General features: G+C 51.6%; 5 protein-coding genes across 5 annotated transcripts; 3 read left to right on the top strand and 2 right to left on the bottom strand.

Moving 5' to 3' along the window:
• Positions 1-125: 125 nt before the first annotated feature.
• PtA15_8A293 (uncharacterized protein) lies at positions 126-2,477 on the top strand (the record flags this gene model as incomplete). Its single annotated transcript, XM_053171707.1, has 8 exons — positions 126-661; positions 725-915; positions 986-1,127; positions 1,191-1,490; positions 1,552-1,652; positions 1,740-1,942; positions 2,010-2,233; positions 2,312-2,477. The coding sequence occupies 8 exons, from the start codon at positions 126-128 to the stop codon at positions 2,475-2,477; spliced, it is 1,863 nt and encodes a 620-aa protein (XP_053022944.1).
• Positions 2,478-4,214: 1,737 nt separating this feature from the next.
• PtA15_8A292 (uncharacterized protein) lies at positions 4,215-5,107 on the bottom strand (the record flags this gene model as incomplete). The annotated part of the gene is made up of 4 exons (XM_053171706.1): positions 4,215-4,237; positions 4,306-4,510; positions 4,586-4,855; positions 4,940-5,107. 4 exons carry the CDS (start codon positions 5,105-5,107, stop codon positions 4,215-4,217), a joined length of 666 nt encoding a protein of 221 aa, XP_053022943.1.
• A 743-nt stretch (positions 5,108-5,850) lies between these two features.
• On the bottom strand, positions 5,851-7,220 carry PtA15_8A291 (uncharacterized protein; the record flags this gene model as incomplete). Its single annotated transcript, XM_053171705.1, has 3 exons — positions 5,851-6,207; positions 6,283-7,006; positions 7,114-7,220. 3 exons carry the CDS (start codon positions 7,218-7,220, stop codon positions 5,851-5,853), a joined length of 1,188 nt encoding a protein of 395 aa, XP_053022942.1.
• Positions 7,221-8,664: 1,444 nt separating this feature from the next.
• On the top strand, positions 8,665-10,086 carry PtA15_8A290 (uncharacterized protein; the record flags this gene model as incomplete). Its single annotated transcript, XM_053171704.1, has 7 exons — positions 8,665-8,746; positions 8,820-8,928; positions 9,005-9,180; positions 9,252-9,304; positions 9,372-9,728; positions 9,807-9,911; positions 9,982-10,086. 7 exons carry the CDS (start codon positions 8,665-8,667, stop codon positions 10,084-10,086), a joined length of 987 nt encoding a protein of 328 aa, XP_053022941.1.
• A 9,846-nt stretch (positions 10,087-19,932) lies between these two features.
• On the top strand, positions 19,933-21,028 carry PtA15_8A289 (uncharacterized protein; the record flags this gene model as incomplete). The annotated part of the gene is made up of 6 exons (XM_053171702.1): positions 19,933-20,055; positions 20,130-20,239; positions 20,368-20,428; positions 20,545-20,655; positions 20,728-20,846; positions 20,947-21,028. The coding sequence occupies 6 exons, from the start codon at positions 19,933-19,935 to the stop codon at positions 21,026-21,028; spliced, it is 606 nt and encodes a 201-aa protein (XP_053022940.1).
• Positions 21,029-21,335: the final 307 nt, after the last annotated feature.

Raw genomic sequence — 21,335 nt, 5'->3', positions numbered from 1 at the left:
CGCGCGGCTGCGAGATCGATGGCGGGGTGTGTGGAGTGCCAGCGGGGGGGCACGAAGTTTCTGGAATGGTCAGGAGGGGGAAGATATAAGCGCATCGACGAGCAGACCCGACGAGAACAAGCACGATGGGCGAGCCGACGAACAACCTCCTGCCGAGCCCGCACCCGCTGCGGCCCTTCGATCTCTTCACGCCCTCGCCCTCCCGGCCGGCCTCGGCGGCAGCCACCCGGCTGCCGGCGACCACGCACCACTCGGTCGGCCGGACGCTCGCCGGCGCTGGGCCCGCCGCGGGCACGGGAGAAGCGAAGGGGCTGGCGATGCCGACGCTGGACGCGAACGCCTCGCGGCTGATCGTGGTCTCCAACCGGCTCCCGATCACCATCACCTCCCATCTCGCCGACGCCCATCTCGACGACCGGCCCGGAGGCCCACCAGCCCAGGAGACCGACGACGCCAAGAACCCGTTCTCGTTCGCCATGAGCTCCGGCGGCCTCGTCTCCGCCCTCTCCGGCTGCAAGAAGCAGATGACCTTCAGCTGGATCGGATGGCCCGGGCTCGACGTCCGCGCCCCCGCGCACAAGACGTTCATCGCACAGAGGCTCAAGGACGAGTACTCGTGCAAGCCCGTCTGGCTCTCCGACGACCTTGCCGACAAACACTAGTAAGTCCCTCCCCCTCTTCTCGGCGTGTGTGGCGGATATGGAGCTGACCGTGGGGGGTGCAGCAACGGGTTCTCGAACTCGATCCTCTGGCCCTTGTTCCACTACCATCCGGGCGAAATGAACTTCGTCGAGGCCCATTGGGAGGCCTACAAGGAGGCCAACATGACCTTTGCCCACGTCGTCCACAGGGACATCGTCGAGGCCGTCGAGCGGGGCGAGGACGTGTTGGTGTGGGTCCAGGACTACCATCTCAGTAAAGCCGCTCCCTCTCCCTCTCTCCCCCAGTGAGCAGCGCACTCATCTGGTTTGTTGCCCGCTCAAAGTGCTCCTGCCGATGATGTTGCGCGAGCTGCTCGACCGCCCCCTCGACCTGCCCTCCACCGCCCCCGGCCCGGCGACGAAGAAAGGGAAGGTGTCGATCGGCTTCTTCCTGCACACGCCCTTCCCGTCGTCGGAGATATACCGGCAAGTGTTCCCCCTCCACACACCCACACACAGACGGGATGCTGAGCTCGCCCGTTTGCACAGGATATTGCCGGTGCGTCGGGAGATATTGCTCGGGCTGCTGCACTGCGATCTCGTCGGCTTCCACACGTACGACTACGGCCGGCACTTCCTGTCGTCGTGCACGCGGATCCTGGGGCTCCCGGCGATGCCCAACGGGCTCGCCTTCGGCGGCCGCTACGTCCATGTCGGCAGCTTCCCCATCGGCATCGAGCCCGCCAAGTTCCACGACGCCCTGCTCTCCCCCGCCGTCCAGAAGCGCATCGCAAGCCTCGAACACCGCTTCCAGGGCATCAAGGTCATCGTCGGCGTCGACAGGCTCGAGTCCGTCCCCTCTTCTCCCCCGCTTCCCCTCCCCCCTCCCTTGCTCATCCCCCGCTTTTAGTTATATCAAGGGCGTCCCCCAGAAGCTCCATGCGCTCGACGTCTTCTTGTCCGAGCATCCCGAATGGATCGGCAAAGTCGTCCTGGTCCAAGTCGCCGTCCGTAAGTCCCTCCCCCCCCCCCCCCCCCCCCCCTCTCTCTCTCCCACGACGACGCTTACCTGACACACACACACACAAAAAAAAAAAGCGTCGCGGCAGGATGTGGAAGAGTACCAGAACCTGCGGAGCAATGTGAACGAGCTGGTGGGCCGGATCAACGGCCGGTTCGGCACGGTGGAGTACATGCCGATCCATTTCTTGCACCGCAGCGTGAGCTTCGACGAGCTGTGTGCGCTGTATGCGATCAGCGATGCCTGTCTGGTCACCAGTCCGCGCGACGGCATGAACCTCGTACGTCCCCCGCTCCCCCCCACACAGAAGAACTTGAGAGGGTGACGTTTTTTTTTTTGTTGGACAGGTGAGTTACGAGTATGTGGCTTGTCAGGAGAAGCGCCACGGATGCATGATCCTCTCCGAGTTCACCGGCGCAGCACACTCGCTCAACGGCGCCATCATCGTCAATCCGTGGGCCACCGACCAGGTCGCCGACGGCATCTATCGGGCCATGGTCATGGACGACGGCCAGCGCAAAGAAAACTTCAAGAAGCTCTTCAGCTACGTCTCCAAATTCACCGCCGCCCAGTTCAGTCCTCCTCTCTCAATGCTTTCTCTTTCTGTGGATGGATGTGTGTGGCTGAGACTGTGCGCGGTTTTGGGCAGTTGGGGGCTGACGTTCGTCGCCGAGATGCAGCGGATCCTCAAGGAGAACGAGTTCTTCGAGAAGCAGGAGCTCGCCGCGCGCCACGCCGGCCCAGGTGCGGACGTCGACGGGCAGCAGCGGGCCGGCGATGCGCCCCCGATCCGCGAGGCCGCCGACGAGTCCTGATCGCGCGCCCCGTGTCCCCTCCCTTCCTCCGTGCGCTGTCCTGTACCACAACCGCAGCACGCCCGCGCGTGCGGTATCCGTGTCTGCATGTATATGTCTGCCTGTCTTACCACCCCCAACACGTCCGGCCCCGGGACACTCTTGTACGTAGTTATCCCCAAAAAAACCCTTCCACGCCCGCCCCGCTCTCCCGCCACAGTCTTGTATGTACTTATCCCCCGAAACAAAAGCCGTATGCAGTGGTGGGACCGCCGGTGTCAGCTACCTGCTAGTCCAGACAGTGCAGGCAGCCAACAAGGAGCCGCGAAAGCGTCTCCCTTGGCCTGAAGTGCGCTAGTGAGAGCGCTGATTACATTGAAGTCAGTATGTAGAGTTGAGACCACTGCTGTGGCGTACCCCGCAGGGTATCTGTCTATGTATTGCAGTTGAGTTGTATGCCCGCTTAACAGCGGGCAAGAAAATGGAAGAATGGGAGGGAAAAGAGTCAAGGCTCATTCCTCCCATATAGTAAGGGGGCTCTCAGTTGAAGAGAGTTTTCCCCCAGAGTTTTTGGTACCAAGCCCGCTTACATTGTTGAGATATCAACGATTGGGGCCTTTACCTCTTGAACTCCAACCTTTTCGCTTCTTTATCTTCCTCCGTCCAGAACCTCCAACCTTCCTACCCTCTCCGCCAACCTCAACACTCCCCTCTCCTCGGCCCTCGACCTTACCTCCCGGACACTAGTAAGTCTCCGACTCGGTAAGCTCGAGAGGCTCACCTCGTTTCCCCTTTTTCCTTTGTCCGGCGCACGGATCTTCTAGATCCCAGCGAGACCTTTGCTCCGCTAGGCCCCTCTTACCCAAGAGGCGTGGCTCCTCCTCCCGCGTTGACGGTTGAGTAGAGATAGACGTTTGTCTACAGTTTGTTATTCTGCGCCCCGCCAGCGCTAGTCTAGACGATACTTAGTATCCGTTCATTCAGGGTGCGGCCACTTCAGAGACCCACCCTGACAGCCGGGCTGGTCGGCACGGCGCGTGGACAGGGAGGCCCCTGGAGGCTGCGGGGCCGCTTTAAAGTCCTCAGAAATGATCCATCGTGGGAGGCGTTGGTTGGTGACTTCAACTTGGTGTGCCTGGCGCGGATCAGAGCCTCTCCGCTGGCTTCATGCAGGCTGGATGAGCCCTTTTGTCCTTCACCAATCCGCACAGACTGGAGGACTTCCCGTCGCCTAGAAGGCATGAGTTAGAGGCCACTAAACCTTGTTTGCTGGTGAAAACTCGATATCAATCGATTTTCACCGGCCAGGAAGGTTTGGCCTGTCTCTCTGGAGTAATTTTCCAGCCGACAGGAAGTCCTCCACTGTCTTGCTGCCTGGGAACATGCTGCTGCTCTTGTCTTTGTGCCTCCAATCCTTGAAAAACACATCGAGTCTCGCCCTTAATGCCCTTGCCCGGCTTTCTGTTGGTGGGTCTGCACCACCGGTCGATTGGCTCAGAGGCTTCCTTCAGCCACGCCACGGGGTGTGGATCCGGACAATCTGTCGGACCATCATTCGGCAGGGCCACACTTTTTGTCATGGACCGATGACACGCGACTCATAAACACAAGGTTGCCTGGAACAGCTGCAGAAGGATTTGTATGGTACATGTTGAAACTACGTATAGCTTCAGATCTATGGTTGGAATCAGTCCGGATTTCGCACCAAGCGCTTCCGATGCACTGGAGCCGGCGGATTGCAGGGGACTTTTCTCGGTTCTATTGGTGAGTGGACTTGAAGACTACGGATGTGTGGGGCATGAGAGTTCGGCCAAATCGGTTATTGCCGCTAGGAAGATGAGCCACTTACAACTGCCGGCCACCAAGGAGTTGCGCAACTGGGTGTGGGCTAGCATGTCCTCGAGGTTGAATGACCCAGAGAGGAGCGCTTTCAAGTGCGGGTTCTGGGCGAGGAATGCGGATAGACCGGCGCCGGCCTCCTCAAAGACCAGGACCACATACTCGTGGGTGCCTGTGCCTTGCGGAGGGGTGGGCGGCTTGTAAGGGATGATAGGCTGGGCGAAGGTCAGAGATAGCAAGATAGATCAGCACGAAGTGCGCCCAGTTTTTCCAGGTGAGATCCAGCTCACGGCCGCAGTCGAGGTCATGGCCCCCGTGTTCCGGTCCACTTGCATCTCGGGCTGGAGCCAAAACAGCTTGGTGAGCTTTCCGTCCGGCTGGTAGTCTATGCCGAGGGCCGCGAACTTCTTCGAGGACATGCTCTGCGGGCCCTGGATGAAATGCATCGAGAGCGACGGCTTTGCGGACACCCGATTGGGCGCGAGCTGCTGGGCCCCGCCGACAACCACGTTGTCGTAGCGGACGTAGAGCGCACCCTTGGGGGAAAAATTGGCCAAGAGCTGTCCGCGGGACACACGAAAAGGCCCATTTCAGTTGACGTGCCATGCGGGGAGGAGCTGGGGCAGAAAGAGAGGTGGACGAACCTCGGGATACACCGTGCTCCCGCCAAAGGCTTTCTTCATGCCACATGCATCAAGCGCCGCATCGTTGTTCTGCACGTCACACACGTCCCGTCTCCGGTGGCTTGACTTCGCGGAGGCTGGGTTTAGCAGGCAGACGGCCAGGACCATCGCTGGCCGGAAAATCTGCATCTTGGGGGTCGTGGGGGGCGTGGATGGAGGGTTGAAGGTGGGGCGCGAGCAGGTGCGAAAATCACGGGACTTCGGTGGCTAAAGGGTGCAGACGGGCGAGCAAGCGATGGGAGGAAGGTGGGGGTTATAAGGCCTTCCGGATGGCCTTTCATCATGGGTAGGGTCCCAGCCGATGACTTCATCGAGCACAACAAATGGCGGCCTTCTGAGCACTTGCAGGCTTTCCGCGTTCGGGCACGCCTTCTTTGTAGAGAGTTTTCTGAGGCCTGGGCTGCTTGGGTCCATGGGCCGGCGTCCGACGGCCAGGCTAAAACACCTTTCGGTGCTATCTGTGTGACGACGCTTACTCTTCGCTACCCCATGGGTGGACGAGATCGAGCCCAAGCCCATGTGGCCGGACAGCAGCAAGGCCACTTTCTCCTTGGAGTGCCGATTGCAGCCACTGACGAGGAGGCTGCAGCGCGGAGCGAGTGCCAGAAGCAGCTTTTCTGAGATCTGCGGTATGACTGGCATTTTTCATGTTCCTATAACAAAATCCCTTCATGCATGTCTGGTTGTAAGACTTGTAGCTGCAGTCAATTGTTAACACTGGACAACTGATAAGTGCACCTCACAATGCCTTCTCTCGTGTCTTCGGTTGCATGCTCACACAATTTCACTCGCGAAAATATGAGCTGGATGATCTAACACTACATCATTCCATGAGCTACTCATGAATGTCTATTCTACGAATTAAGTATTACCTATCCGGGCGCCGGAGTGACTGGATCCGGGGCATGGATTTCCGATTTGCTCGCAGTTTTTGTCGGTGCATCATCTGTTGTCACGAGCGCAACGTCTTGGTCATTCCTTTTCCTTTTGGCGGCCTTGATCTGCTTTTTCCTCTCCGATCTTTCTGCCTGATGTTTGCGCATGTCTGTGGGGACAGTAGTCTTGTAGTGTTTGACGTGAGTTGGGAATAGGCCCATGCTCTCGTTCGCAAGCACGGTGGAAGGCTCTCCATCTGCATGATTCGGAGAGCCGTTAGGGTTGGGGGGCAACACTGGTTTGATGTGCTTCCCTGCTAGTTGGGACAGTGAACACATTCGGGCATCTTCTCCCTGGCAAACGCAAGAATGTGCGTAAATTTTCTGGGTGCGGGACAGGGATGTCGACTGCTGATCTTGAGGACTCACTTGGAGCGCCACTACTGCTGCCTTCTTGAGGCCCAAAGCGCCCGCTATCAGGTTTTCGGCCCCTTCCGGAAGCGGAATAAGGATGGCTGAGCGCTGTCCAGCAAGCGGGTCGGCTCCCGAATATCCACTGTGCAACCGAGATCGATTGAGATTGGCTACGGTCGGAAGCAGATGGTCGACTAGACTGGCTGGGTTGATGTCTTTCCTGCAGACAAAAATAAACGACAATGGCTGGCAACATGGATCTTTAGTAACCTCGGATCCGGGTATATTGTGGCCGTCCTGTGCCATGGTTGGAGGGCTTGCCAAAAACGAACGGGGTACGGCTTCTCGTGTCTGTCGTATCTCTTTTTCCATCGCTTTAGTCGTTGAGTTGATTCCTGAAAGGACACTGAATCGTTTATTACTGAGAGGTGCTGGGTTTGGTGGCTCTTTGCCGAGATTTTTGCCGTAGAATTTGGAGCGTCTTGGAGGCACGTAGTCCGGAATTGCAAGTTTTTTTCCAGAGCGGAGTTCGACCATGTGAGTAGACTGAGAGATCCGACGGGCAGTTCCTAGCGGGCATTTCTCTTCGATCGTGCTGGCTTGATGTTCTGATTGAGCGGTGTGCGGGGGAACGAGGGGGTTGCCCGAGCATTCTGAATCATTTGGCCCGCTTCGGTCTTCCAGAAGCGTCAGGAGCTCCCGTAGAAATTGATGGCCGACCTCATCAGGAATTTCCGGCCTGGACAGTTGTTGCGCGTGTCGTAAAGTGAGCCAACGAAGTCAATTGTGGAAAACAAGCGAAGTGAAAACAGTGAAGGTAGAGTGCTACATGTGCAGGAGACTCACCACCGGTGGGCAAAGGGCGTCGAGAGCGCCGGCTTCCACGCTGCCTTTTTTCCCTTCAGCTCGGGGTCATCGGTGGCTTCGTTTTTCAGCTTTTTCGAAGGTGCCATGCGCCGTGGGGGAGGTTCGCGTCGGCCGGCGAAGCGGCGAAGGCTCGGCACAGACCCATCCGACCCTCCGCGCGCCGGAGCGCCTGGCCCCTCTCCCAGGCTGCAGGCCCTCAGGCCCCAAAGAAATCAAAATCAACCTGCTCATGCCGTCCCTCTGTAACAGGAGGAGGGACGGCGGCCCACAGGGACCCTCTGAAGTGTGCCAAGTCAGCCCTGCGGCCCAAGAGAATCGGGATAATCGCCCTTTTCATCCCACTTGAATTGTAGTCACACTATGTACAAGTAACCACTCGCAGATCCCAAAAGGCACTTATGTTTTGTGCAAGACTGAAATAAGGTCTGGAAAAATGCCAGTCGCGCAAGGTAAAAAAAACGTCGCAAATGTGCGCTGAGGGCGAGGCCCCTGGCCAAAGTCACCCTCAGGAGCATCTCCTGCTCTTCCGTCAATGATTGTTCTCAGTCCATCACACCATCTTTCTACGTCATCACTTTGAATGAAAGGCAGAAGCACATAAATACAACTCAGTTGATTTCACCATTGCCGAGGTGGACTAAGTGGCATGGCTACTGTTCAGCCTGCAAGATAATGCTTCTGGGTGGGTGATGATGAGCTGTGATCGCCTAGGATCCAGACCCCAGTTCGACTTAAATTCGATCTCGGGGTCGTGACTCGCGAGGCTGGGATGGAATGAACTCCGGAGCCGACCGATTGGCTACCCTCGTTTGGGCTCGGCCTTTCAGCTTTCATCCCGACCCAAATACCAGGGCATATTTTCCAGCAGCTCACAGGCACCAGCTGCTACCAAAGCTGCCGATAGCCTGTATCCGCGCGTGGGGTGCGAAGGCAGAGCATCTAGATTCATCATCGCACAGGGACGAGGGAAAGATGTCATGGCCATCACTGCCCGTCGGAGGCAGGTCAGCTGCTGTGAAAAAGCCCGTTCGCTTGATCCAGCCCAGAGGCAGAGATGTGACGCCGTTTGAGGGAGAGACTGAGTGATGCGCAGAAACCAGAGACTCAGGAATGACCGTTGGTGCACACTAGGACTAGTGCAGCTCTTTGTGAATCGATGCTCAATTGCCCGGCAGTGAATTCCAGCAGCCTGATATCATCGACAGCAGCTCTCGAGAGGCTCGGACAGAGACCGTGGCAGGTCATTCTTTTGTCCTGCCGGCTAGTGCTCCGGAGACCGTAGCTCGATTGCGATGTCCTGAAGCAACCAAGTCCTGGGTCGAATTTGGCAGGAGACTCATCTCATCAAGAGCTATAAAGTGCCCCTCCTCCACCAACCAGATTCGTTCTCCTCATCCGCTTTGCTTCATTCGTCAAACCCACCAAAAAACACCTAAAAACAATAATTATTACCGTCCTTAAGAATATCTTTGTCTTCTTCTAACACCCAACCACACACTTAGCCACTCACCCCACTCCCAACAAACCATTATGAGATCCTCCTCCATCGTCAGCGCTGCTTTGATCGCCGCCCCAGCTATGGCCGCCGCCGGCCCCGCTGGTAACATCACTGGTTCGTCATTCGGCTGCGAAAACAACCTCTAGCTGTCGCAACCTGTCGCTCATCTCGTATTTTTTCTCCTCAGATGCCGATATCCTCAACTTTGCGTTGACTCTCGAGCACCTTGAGGCTGCCTTCTACTCGCAAGGTCTTGCCAAATACGACGCCAAGGCGTTCAGCAACGCCGGTTTCAGGTTCGGTGACATTTTCACTGCTCTTTCCGGCCAGTGTTCAGCTTACTGACTCATCTTACCTGTTGCTCCTTATCAGTGACGAGATTCGACACAAGATCCAAACCATCTCCGACGATGAGACTGCCCACGTCAACTTTTTGACTACGGCCTTGACTGCTGCTGGTGCCACTCCCGTCCAAGCTTGTAACTACACCTTTCCTCACGTTGACGCCAAGTCTTTCATGGCTGTCTCCCAAATTCTCGAGGGTGTTGGTGAGTGAAGACACTCCTCTTCCAGTGGGAGCCGTCCCTCTAACTACGATTTCCTCGTGTGATATCATCAGGTGTCTCCGCTTACCTCGGAGCCGCTGGCTCGATCCAAAACCCAGCCTATTTGGTGAGTCAGCTCGTCTGAAATCTATTCGCTACAGCTGACGGCTGAGTGTTTTTGCTCAATTTCTCAGACCGCCGCGGCCACTATCCTGACTGTCGAGGCTCGTCACAACGCCTACGTCAGACTGGCCAACGGAGAGTCCCCCTTCCCCACCGCCTTCGACACCCCAGTTGACCCCCGAGGAATCGTCACTCTGGCCACCCCGTTCTTCGCCGCCTGCCCCAACGGCTCTGCCCCCTCTTTCCAAGGTTTCCCAGCCTTGAATGTCACCGGGAAGCTCACCCAAGGAGCCTCGTTGACGGTTGCTTCAACCAACATGACTGGTGCTACCACCTGTGCTTTCTTGAGCGGCTTGAACACCACGTTCTCTTCGTTCGCCGATGGCAAATGTCAAGTGCCCACCGACGGTAAAGTTGGTGGTGGTCAGGTGAGCAGCTGATCAATCATACCAATCATCTGCAACGTGGATTCCATCTGACTTCGTCTTTTCTTCAATCATGCCAAGGTTTACGTTCTGTTGACCAGTGGCCAAAACGTCACCGACTACTCAACTATCGCTGGCCCGGCCATTGTCGAGATGGACACTCCTGGTACCGCCAACGCCACCCACGTGAGCTTTGACTTCCTGTGATCAATTAGACAGAAGGGAGAGCATTAATTCTTATTACACACATCTCCAGACCCTGGCCACTGGTGCCTCCCAGAACGCTGCTTCCTCCGTCATGGTCGGTGGTCTGGCCGTCTTCGGCTCAGCTGTCGCCGGTCTCTTTTCCCTTTTGGCTTAAAGATCACTTAGACTGGTTGTCTTATCCTCTCTTCTTGATGCTGCTACTATCACGATCTCCCTCACGATCTTTGTCAAAGTCGCTTGTTGTATCTCCATAGTAACTAAATTATCATCTGTCAACGTCATGGTATGTTGGATTTATTTGCTCTCCATCCATGTTCAGAAATCACGCCTGGTCCAGGGCAGGTGATCAATGAGAACGTGGGCACCACTCGGATGAAGCTGTTATGGCCACTATCAAATTCAAAACAGAACACATCAATTTTTGAGCCGAAGCCGATTGGACAGTTATTTCTTACAGGCAGCCATGTTGTATTGAGGTGGAAAAAGCTCAGTTGTGCATGCCCCAGTACATGTTGGGCAAGTGTGCGCTAGATTTCCATCGATGAATTCTAACATCTAACAGGAAATGAAGTTATCCTTGAATCCTGCCAAAAACAGCTGCTTGATTGGTACTTTCGCTGTTCACTTGCAAAAAAATCTACGTCCGACAGCGAAAATATGGCGCAACGAGTCCCAGTAATCCAATAAAATGCATTACAACGAGTCAATAAAGTGGGCCTTTAAAGCTTAACAGCACCTTGGTTTGCCATCTCTAAAACAAAGACCTTCCAAGTTCCTGCAGGACCATCAGGGATGATCATCAGTACAAAATGCAAGCTGCAGATCTGCTGCAGGGAAGATACGTGAAATCTTCTCCCAACACACTGGTAAATACTTATAAATGAAGCTCAAGTTACATTGTGGTTAGACTTATCCACATAAACCAAACATTTTATGCCTGCCCAGTATGGCTGATTCCCGTTTGAACTTGTGCTAATCCAGTGTATATGTTTCATCCTGGATACCACGGAAATTGTGCTCCATGAGTGGTGGCAACCCAAGGTCTCCGTGGTCCTGTATTTACCTCCATTAGGTACCGTTGTCAAGGACGTCTATTATCCTCATCAGTCAATAAGAGAAGTTCGTCGACTGATTCAAATTGCGTTTACAGGGGAGCAAGCTGGATGCCTGAAGAATCAATTCCAACTGGGGAGTAATTCGATGTTTTCTTGCTATGAGAGCATGAGATGGCAGGACTACAGATACATATTCGAATTTCGGGAATTTCGAGCTGAGTATGCTTGGAATATTGCGTTTCCAAATGGTGCCAGTCATGTGGCTCGGCCAGTAAGCCGACTTTTGAGAGCTTTTTATTGGAGCCTGACAGTGAGAAAATGTATATACAATTGAATAGACAGAATAGGGGGGTTCACGTTGCAAAAAAAGCAATGCTGATTTCGTCTGCTCATGCACCTGTGAGTAAGGCTTATGCCTTGCAGATTGCTTCCAAAGGGGAGCTGCCCAGCCAAACCTTTTTGCTTTCTCAGGATTTTCAAAAGCTGCATCTGCTGGTTTTGGTGGCCTTTGGTGGCTGATTTGCGAAATCAGCCTTACATGAACCCCCCTAATGGAATGAATGAGAATATACATGAAAGCAAAACATAGTTGTATTTATATACATGAGTTTATGTCAATACAACTAGCTGTCAAGTTGAGTAACATGGGAATGTCCCATGTCTATGGTAGGTCATGACATAATGACTACTGTTGACCACTGTAGGATGGGAAGTAATGACGGATTACGTATCCAGACTACAACACCCCCCTGTTATGACGTGTCATTTTAGGTATCACATTATTATCATTGGTTCACATACTTTCATTACATCATCACACACTTTATTACATAGTTTCATTATGGTTTTACATATTTCTTCTCACCAACCCAATTACATAATCAACCTTGTATATATATTCTATTCGTGGTGTAATCTTATTCTTCCCTTGGGGGAGTTTTTCCATCTCATCTCGCCGTGTCCTGAAATCCTTGCTCTTCACCCCCCACTCGACAAGACCGCTCAGCGCAACGGAAATTTGGTATTTATGGGTAGTTGGTGGGAGGTTCTTGGTGAATATATTGGCAAACTGGTGTTTTTTATTGATCCACTGGAGTGTCATCTGTTTTCTGTACAACACCTGATTGGTAATGTAGAACTCTTGATCCGTGTGTCGAGTACACTTGTTGGACGACTCATCCGAGCAAATTTTGACAGCCGCCTGGTTGTTGCAAAACATGTTGCCGACAGATTTGAGTCCAGTCATATCAGTTAAAAGGTGCCTTATCCATAACAGTTGTTTCGTGCCGTGACCTAGGGCCATGTATTCGGCATGGGTGGTGGATGATGCAATAGTGGCTAGCCGCCTGGCTATCCAGTGTATTGGGCATCCATGGAATAGGATTAAAATGCCGTAATTTGACCAAGAAAACTCACCCCCCCAGTTTGCATCCGCAAAGCATGCCAGACGCGGACTGTTTAAGTTGGGTCAGAGATGTAGAGTTTGATCCTGAGTAGCTGCCACGTAGTTCACCAAGTGACGGAGGCATTTCCAGTGTTTGTTCCCGGGACACTTTGAGAATCGCGACAGAAAATTCACGCCAAACGTGATGTCAGGCCTAGACCCCGCTGACAAGTAGCTGAGAAAATCTACAATCAAGAGATATTTTCCCGGTTCTGTTCCAGTGCCGTCCGTGCATGATAAAGGCAGATTCCTGGTAGGCAATGGTGTCTTTGCATGACTAACTCCATCCCAATGCATAGAGAGCAGTTTGGAAATTAATTTTGGCTGAGACAACGCAAAATTATCAGGTCCTTGTGTAACTTTTAGCCCTACAATGTCGGACAATGACAAGGTCCATTTAATCTTGAGACAGTTGGAGAGTGCGCGTTCAAGTTCTCAAAGTATTGTGTTGGAGGAACCGGTCACAATCCCGTTGTCAACATGGATCCAAATTACTGACGGTCCATCAACCCTGCTCAGCACGTAGATGCTGCTATCAAACTGGGAGCTCTTGTAGCCTAAACGGCTAAGAGTGGAGGACAGGTGTTGCCACCAGCAACGAGCGGCCTGTCTTGTCCCGTACAGCGCCTTGTGTAAGAGACACGCAGTCCCCGCAGGAGCATTGAGGCCTTCAGGAGCAGCCACCCATACCTCCTCATTGATCGGAGAGTTTAGATAGGCTGCCACGAAGTCGAAGGTGTGGACGGGCCAATTTTCCATGGCAGCAATCAAAAGTATGAGCCACATAGATACAAAAGTTGCCGTCGGCGCGAAAGTCCCATTGAAGTGTTCTCCCTCTATTTGAGCGAAACCTTTCGCCACATACCTGGCCTTGAAGCGCGTTACCGTCCCTGTAGCCAATACCTTCCGCACAAAAACCCATTTCGCGCGCAAAACTTTAACACCAGAAGGTACAGGTTTTAGGGTCCAAACTTCGAGCCTATCCAGGTTGGAGACTTCTCCATTGATTGCTTCAAGCCATTTAGAGGAGTCCATGTCTTTCAAGGCTTGTTTGTACGTGGTGGGCACTGATGCGTCGAAAATTTCAGGGATGAGAGCGCAAATGGCATCCACCATGTCATCTTGTGACTGGACGAGTTCTTTGTCCGCAAAATTTCCAAGCTGGAGGGAGTGAACGTCGACCAGCGAGAATTCCAAAGACATATGTACACTGCTCGGGAAATTTGGGAAAGTGGCGATGGCCGATTGGCAGTACGATCCAAGGTCAGGGATCCAGAAACCCCACCCTTTCGACTCAGGGAGATAAAATACCGCATAGCCTCGTAAAGCTCTGACATCTAACTTCCAACGTTTTTTGGCTTGAACATGCACAAAAGCCATCGAACCAAACGGACGCAGGCGGTCAAGTTTAAGTTGGATGCCGAAGAGTTTCTCAAAGGGTGTAATATTGCTGCTCGCCGCGTTCAGTATCCTATTCAGGGTGTAGCAAGCCCATACAAATGCAAGTCCCCAAAACTCTTTGGGAAGAGTACTGTCGAGAAGAATAGTCCGGCCCATGTCTTGCAGAGTACAATTAAAACGTTCGATCGTGCCGTTTTGGTAGTGATGATAAGCTACGGAACGTTTGGCAGTGATTCCTTTGGCTGATAAAAAATCTCCTAGGGCTTTGCTGTTGAACTCGCCCCCATTATCCGACCGCAAAATTTTAAGAGGTCGGCCAGTTCGTCGCTCCAGTTGCAGGATAGTATCTTGCAGGACTTTGGTCACCTCACTCTTTTTAACCAATACCTTAACCTCTGCATAACCGGATCCAATGTCGCGAATGGTAAGAACATAGGTGCCCCCTCCCACAGCGGGTACTTCAAACGGACCGACCTGATTGACATTCCAGGCGTCCATGGGCCGAAAATCGCGACGGTCAGAAGTAAGTGTGTTTTTGTTTACACTTTTCAATGTCATTCATGCAGGACATTGTATGTCCCCTTTTGGCAAAGATTTTGGTAACCCAAGTGCAACACCGTGGGTCATCATGCGTCTGATGGTCCGAAGGCTCGCATGTCCAAATCTGCCGTGCACGTGAAGCAGAAGGGCTTCATCAGCAGTGAGTTTTGGCAACTCGAACAGCCGAGAGGTAGCCACAGGCACGGAAAATTCAAATGGGACAGCTTCTTGTGCATCCTGAGTAGCCAAGACAGACACAATAGGAGGGGGTGGGACAGTGTGTTTGTTTGTTGCAAGTATATGGGGGACAGGACCAGGAAGGGGTGCAGACACAGCGTGGGAGACTATGGACAAAGGATGGGGGGAGCTCAAAGAACAATTGTAGGGGGGGGGCGGTAAGGACAGAGGTGTTTGGGGAAGAGGATTACACAGATATTGGTGGATTGGGTAAAACGGAAAAAACTTTGGGGGACAGGGGAGGTCGTTCCGGTCAAAGAGGGGCCGGTAGTTCCCATTTGCGGTTAGCTGGGTTCAAGGCCAAACTGGTCCAGAAGTGATTGCCGTGAGAGATATGAAATGTGTCGGAGTTGAAAGAAAAGGAGAAACCCACCAAGCAAAGAGCTGCCGGTGAAATCAGAGTGTGGGCAGCGTGTGGGCAGTACAGGACATCATTGATGACCGTAAGCGTTGAGTTTGCCCCAGGAAAAGTGAGCGTTCCCTTTGCTGTAATAAAACGGGCAGGTCCGTTAGTTGCAACACAAAGGGGAATGGGTGGATTCAGCGTTTTAAGATTCAACAGGGCTAATATATCACCAGTGAGGTGATGTGTAGCCCCAGTATCAAAGAGGGCAGGGGAAGCAGCGCACGCGGAGGGGGACACAGCGGAGAAATTGAGTTCACTAAACATTGGTTGTCCGTCAATACCGTCTAACTCCATGTTCTGTGCCAACGGTTGTTTGGTGGGAACCAAAACTTCAGCCTCCTGCGCCGCAGGACATTAAATAGAACCTGATCTGGTATCCTTTGGGTAGACTGGACGGTAAATGTCGGCCGGTCGGAGATTGGTCCCGGTAGACGGCGCCAGTTTTGCTGGTAACTGATGGAAACCGGCAGTAGGAACTGGAGGTGCAAGAATTGGGTAGTACGCTGTGTATTGAGGAGGCGGAAAGTGTTGGCCACGGGTGTCGTTGGGCTGTTGATTCGGTGCAGCCGGTACTGGACAGGCGCCAATAAGATGCTCGCTGGAGGCACACCTGTAGCAGAGTCAAGGGGCTGGCATCCTAAAATTAGCTGGTCTACCGGCCATGGTGTATACATTGTTGGTATGACTCTCGATAGAGGTGCTTTGAAGGGTTTGGGCTGGTGCCTTGGCTGAGAAAGTGGTTGGTGTGATCTGTTGTTGTTGGGCGGCATCCCAACCTTTGATCTTCTTGTGAAGTGACAAACTAAAGTTGTATTTTGAGTAAGTTTATGATGATAGCGAGAAATACACAAAAGAAAAATAAAAGTACCTAAAGGCAAGAGACAACAAGAGGTCGGTGGACAAGGAGAAGAAAGGAAAATACAGGATACAAAGTAGGAAAGAAGCAGAACTGAAAAGAGCGAATGTCAATGTCGGTCAGTCGAGAAAGTTCTTCTGAGATACACATACTGGTCTATTGAGCTACTTGAGGCGGATCATCTTGATGGTCGGCGGCTTGTCGATAGGAAGGGAAAGAGACTTCGCGAATAGAATACTGGAGGAAGTCGATGGAAAAGGATCTTCTGAAGATTGAGAGCGGAGCAAATAAGAAAAGGAGATCGAAGTATGATGATATCAATAATGGAGGAACAGCTGATATTGTGATGAAGTGATGAATGGAATAAAAGCTATAAGGCAACAAATGATGTTGCAGGTTCCTCAAAGGAAAAAGTCGAAGGTGTGAACAAGCGACGAGTTTATATATGAGGGATTCAAAGGTGGAGAGGATTGAGCGGAGTTCTTGCGGGAGCGACTCAAGAGTCATAGCAAAGGTTCGATCGAAATGATGTCATTTTGAAGGAACAAGATTTGAAGTATGAGGACCAAGCTTTGGAGTATGAGGTCAAGCTTTGGAGTACTAGAGGGATGAAGCACTAACATCAACACTTCTCCTGACAGTTGTTGAGAATGTCAATCATTTCCACAAAGAGGAGTGGGATCTGGCAACGTGCAGCTAATTCTTGATCTACACAATAGTCAAATTCTTGTCGGAGTGGGGTGTTATGACCAAGCAAACTTTGTAGAAGTACACCAAAAAGGAAGTCTTTGGTTAGGACTGCGCCAGATTCGGTAAAGTCTAAAAATAGCCGTTGATAAGTCGCTGTGACAGAAGTTGCAGGTGTCAATAGGTCGCAAGTGATAGATTCCAGATCATCCCATCAATTCATCTGGTCTGCCCGGCTGAACGTGATGAATTGACGTTGTATAGCGTTCATGATTTCAAAGCTGCTGTCAAAACCATCAACCTTGGCTTTGATTTCTAGGGATAGGGAGATTAGTAGAATCACCCGGGCAATCTTATCCACTTGATGGCATGAGTAGTCTTTGAAATAGTACTCCTTGCACTCTAGGTTGAAGTCGGCCATATCCTGTACATCCTTGAGCCAATCACGGTAGTTGATTCCACTTGACATGAGCCAACAGCTTTCCAGAAATCAAAGATAGGCATTCTTTGTGATGGGTTCCCTATGTCAATTGTCCATCGCGTATAAAAAGTCCGGAGCGGGCTCCTCCTTGTCCAATGGGGCTGCAACGGGCGCAGGTGGAATCCGGGATGTCAAGCTGATATGGGGTGCAGTGTCTTGACTCGCTCGGACCGTCTCCCGTTTGTCTTTGGACCCTGTGGGACTCCTTGCTGCGCTTTTCCGGCAGCATTGCTGCTAGATCCTGTGTTAGGTCCCAAACCGGAGGACCTGGTGGCAATGGAGCTTGGTGAGCGGTTGACAGGGGCCATTTGTGAAAGGTGTGTATAGTTTGAGAATATGTGATTTGTCCGGGTTTTTTATGCTTATAATGAAAAACTATAGAAAGTCTGTAGACCGCCGTAGATGCTAAGAATCTGTAGAGAAGATATCCGTAGTAGAAAAAAAAACGGTAGAATCCGTATGAGAGAAAAAACCGTAGAAAATCCGTAGAGAAGAGAGACCGTAGAAGAGGAACTTTATAATCTGTTTGTATAATCAGAACTCCGTTGTAAAACTATGTATTTCTTTCCTAAGACGAGAAAGTGCTCATAACCCATTGGAGCCTGACAGTGAGAAAATGTATATACAATTGAATAGACAGAATGGAATGAATGAGAATACACAAGAAAACAAAACATAGTTGTATTTACACCACGGGTGCAAAAAAAAATTTTGAAACCCAATTTGAATGGTTTTCAAAATATTTCCAATAAACTCAGTCCTGGACGTCCTGAGGAACGAGTCGGACTAACCATTTTCAGATATTTTTAATATATTCTTGGAACCGCCTCAGGTGGTTCTGAATATATCTGAAAAACCATTCTGGTTGAAGAAATATTCTTAAAACCACTTCAAATGGTTTTCAAAAGCAATTTGGTTGGCTGATAAGTGTTGAAAACCAATTTGGTGGGCCAAACAGTTTTGAAAACCCAAATTGGTTGACCAAAAGGTTGTAGAAACCATTTTGGTTGACAATTTGGTTTGAAAAATCAAGATTGGTCAGCCAAATGGTTCCTGAAACCATTTTGGTTGGCCAATATGTGTGGATAACCAACATTGGTGAGCCAAATGGTTTCAATAACCACATTTTGGTTGCCAAAAACATTCCCGGGCTATCATTGGTTCCAGGAAACATTTGCGCGCACCAATTTCTGTACAGCAAAATTTGGCAATCAAAAAGTTAGGAGAATCCTTCATTACAACCTGGTCCCAGGGAAGATAAGAAAAGAGGTCATGGAACTACAAGCAATAAAAACTTAAAAAACAAAATGATCAGGAGGAGATAAAGAGCAACAGTTAGTGAGAGTGGATTCTTTCTTAGGTGACGATGACCTCAGCGAGCTGGGCATCTTGTACTTGATGCGGGGGGCGATGGGGCCGAAGTTGGAACCAAGGCAGCCGTGTTGGTGTATCTGGTGAAGTCAATGAGCAGGGCGGCAACACCCTCGGCGAGGGGCTTGACGATGCGCTTGAAGAAGAGGCGCAGCATTGAGATGGCCTGCCCGATGAAGTGGCTGAACGGGCTCTGCGGCTTGGCGCGCTTGTGCTCGAAGCAATGGGCAACAATGGACTTGTGGTGTTTGAGCAGGATGGGGAACAGAGCGGTGTGGAGCTCGGTGCCCAGGGCGTCTTACGCCCTCGCGCATCCGCAGGTTGTTGGCGACGAGAAGGTCCACCATCTCCTGTGATCTCCCCACACATCTGTCAGTCATCAGTCTCTGGGGTAGGGGGTAGAAGGAGACGGCGCACCTGGATGTACCGGCCCACGTTCCGGGCCCGGTCGGGCAGCACATAGAACCGGTCGTGGAGCAGGTTGGGGGATGAAATGGTCGAGCGGGGTTTGGGATGCGAGGGGTTGTGGAGGGAGGTGATGGAGGTGAGGCGAAGGGGCAATGGCCGACAACGGAGGAGAGGAGTTTCCAGCGGCGGAGGGCCTTGTTCCAGAGGGGATCAATGATGGGCGAGTTGTGGAGGCAACTGGGGGAATATTTCCAAGTCTCCGGTCGGAGAAAGCAACTGGGGATATTTCAAATATATATCAAATGGTATAAATGGCTGCGCAGCCCGCAGTCCTCGGCATGCCACAATAGAGTTTTCAGAACTGCCTGCCAGGACAGTTCCAAGAAATATTTCCGGGAACTTCCATTTGGTTTTGGGAACCGCTCTGCCAACGTTTTTGGTTTTGATATCCTTTACACCAACCATTTTGGTTTTCAGAACCAATCCCACAACATTCGGGAAAAAGTTGTGAGATTGGTTCTGAAAACCAAATCTCTTAGAGGATGCTGGTCATTCTCTCACAAAATGGTTTTGGGAACCAAATTGGTAACCAAATGGGTTCCCAAACCAGATTCAGACCAATTTGGTCCCAAAAACCACTATCCAACCATTTTGGTTCTCAAGACCACCTCGGAAACTTTTAGTGCACCCGTGGTGTATACAGTCAAACCTGTGAAACCGCATACTTGTATAAGGGCATAACCTCCCAAACCACATACTGATTTGGGTCCACCAAAATTTAATTTTGGCCTGCAGCTAACTCTTGTAACCACATAACCTGCCAAACCGCATAGCAAATTCTGTCCATCAAGGCAGTTTCAAGGGTTTGACTGTATACATGAGTTTATGTAAATACAACTAGCTGTCGAGTCGAGTAACATGGGAATGTCCCATGTCTACGGTCGGTCATGACATAATGACTACCGTCGACCACTGTAGGATGGGACGTAATGACGGATTACGTATCCAGACTACAACACTTTTGAGTGAAACTTTTGACCGAAATCCCACCCTCCCGGCGGCCCGCGGGTACAAGGCGTGAGGGACTCGGCTGAGTTCGCCCATACCCCTCAACATGAAGTTGATCAAGTTCGTCAAAGTTTGTCAAGGCCAGCTCCTGTCAGCTCGAAAGCCTGTCAGAGTGCCTCTGGAGATCGAGGAGAGCGAAGACAACATATTGGGCAGGTGCGCAGTCCAAGTTTCCTATCTGTGACGTCACTCGGGGTTCAATCCGCAGCTCCTAATTTACTGCCACCATTTAAATCCGAGCAGCTTTCGCGGCGCGAGCCCTCTTCTCTCCAGTCCACCTTTCCTGAAAAAAACCCCGACAATCAAGACAACCAGTGCTCACTCGATACAATCATCATGTCCTCAGGCAAACTGTCAGTCAGACCACTCCCACTCGCCATCTAGTTCTCGGGTGTACCGTATCTTTTCGAGCCAAATCTCATCAGATTCTTCTTTTTTTGTGGGATGGTTGATTTGGTGATGGCTGGTATTGGGATAATAGATCAATCGACGGCGTCAAGAGCTCGGCGATCATCGAGGCGGTCTCCCTTGGGATCTCCAAGGTACGCTCTGCCCTCCTCATCCCACACTTTTACACACACAAAACGGAACTCGAACGGACGAAAAAAAGAAAAAAGACCCAGCACTCCGATTAACTGATATTTTCTTGCGATGGAAGATGACTGAAGCGGAGAAGAAGAAGCAGATGAAAGCGATCAACGGGATTTTCCAGATGAATGTGAAGAGTGCGGAGGGCAAGGAAGGCACATGGACGATCGACTTCAAGAAAGTAAGCATCCAGGCTGGCAAGCTTCGCCCTCAGAGTGCTCATGAATATTGCTCGCTGTGGGGGGGAACATAGGAAGGAAAGGTGTACCAAGGCCCTGCCAAGCCGAAGGCCGACGTGACGATCAATCTCTCCGACGAGACGTTCCAGGCATTAGCCGATGGGAAGCTGAACGGCCAAAAAGCGTTTATGGGGTCAGTCTTCTTTGTATCCCTTTCTGCGCTCGTGTTTCCTCCCAGGGGGTTTTGACTCGCGGCACTTTTTTCGTTTCGACCGACTATGTATTATTTATAGGGGCCAGTTGAAGGTCAAGGGGAACATCATGTTGGCTACTAAGTTGGACGTCTTGCTGAAATCCGCGCAGGCAAAACTGTAACACGATACTCCCCTGGAGCCGATAACTTATCTTACATCTGTTTTGCTTCTCTCTTCATTATTGCTAGAACCAACTATTCAACCGTCTTATTCTTAAGCTTTTCGGTTTTATTTATCCTCTTCCTTTTTCATTTTGCAAGCTAGATCCATGTACAGTTACGCTTTAGTTAGAATAGTTGTTGTGCCCAATTCCAAGTATGCAAGTCAGGGGTTGTATTCCTGGTTGGAGTACTATAATTTGTTCTAGTATGTTGTCAAGTCAAAGTTCTGCATGCATCCCAACCTGAGGTGAACCACTGCGACGGGTA

This window comes from Puccinia triticina, chromosome 8A (assembly GCF_026914185.1).
Source record: "Puccinia triticina chromosome 8A, complete sequence".
NCBI classification, from domain to species: Eukaryota; Fungi; Basidiomycota; class Pucciniomycetes; order Pucciniales; family Pucciniaceae; genus Puccinia; species Puccinia triticina.
Note: the sequence above shows the minus strand (reverse complement) of the source record. Positions and strands in the feature narration are given on the sequence as shown.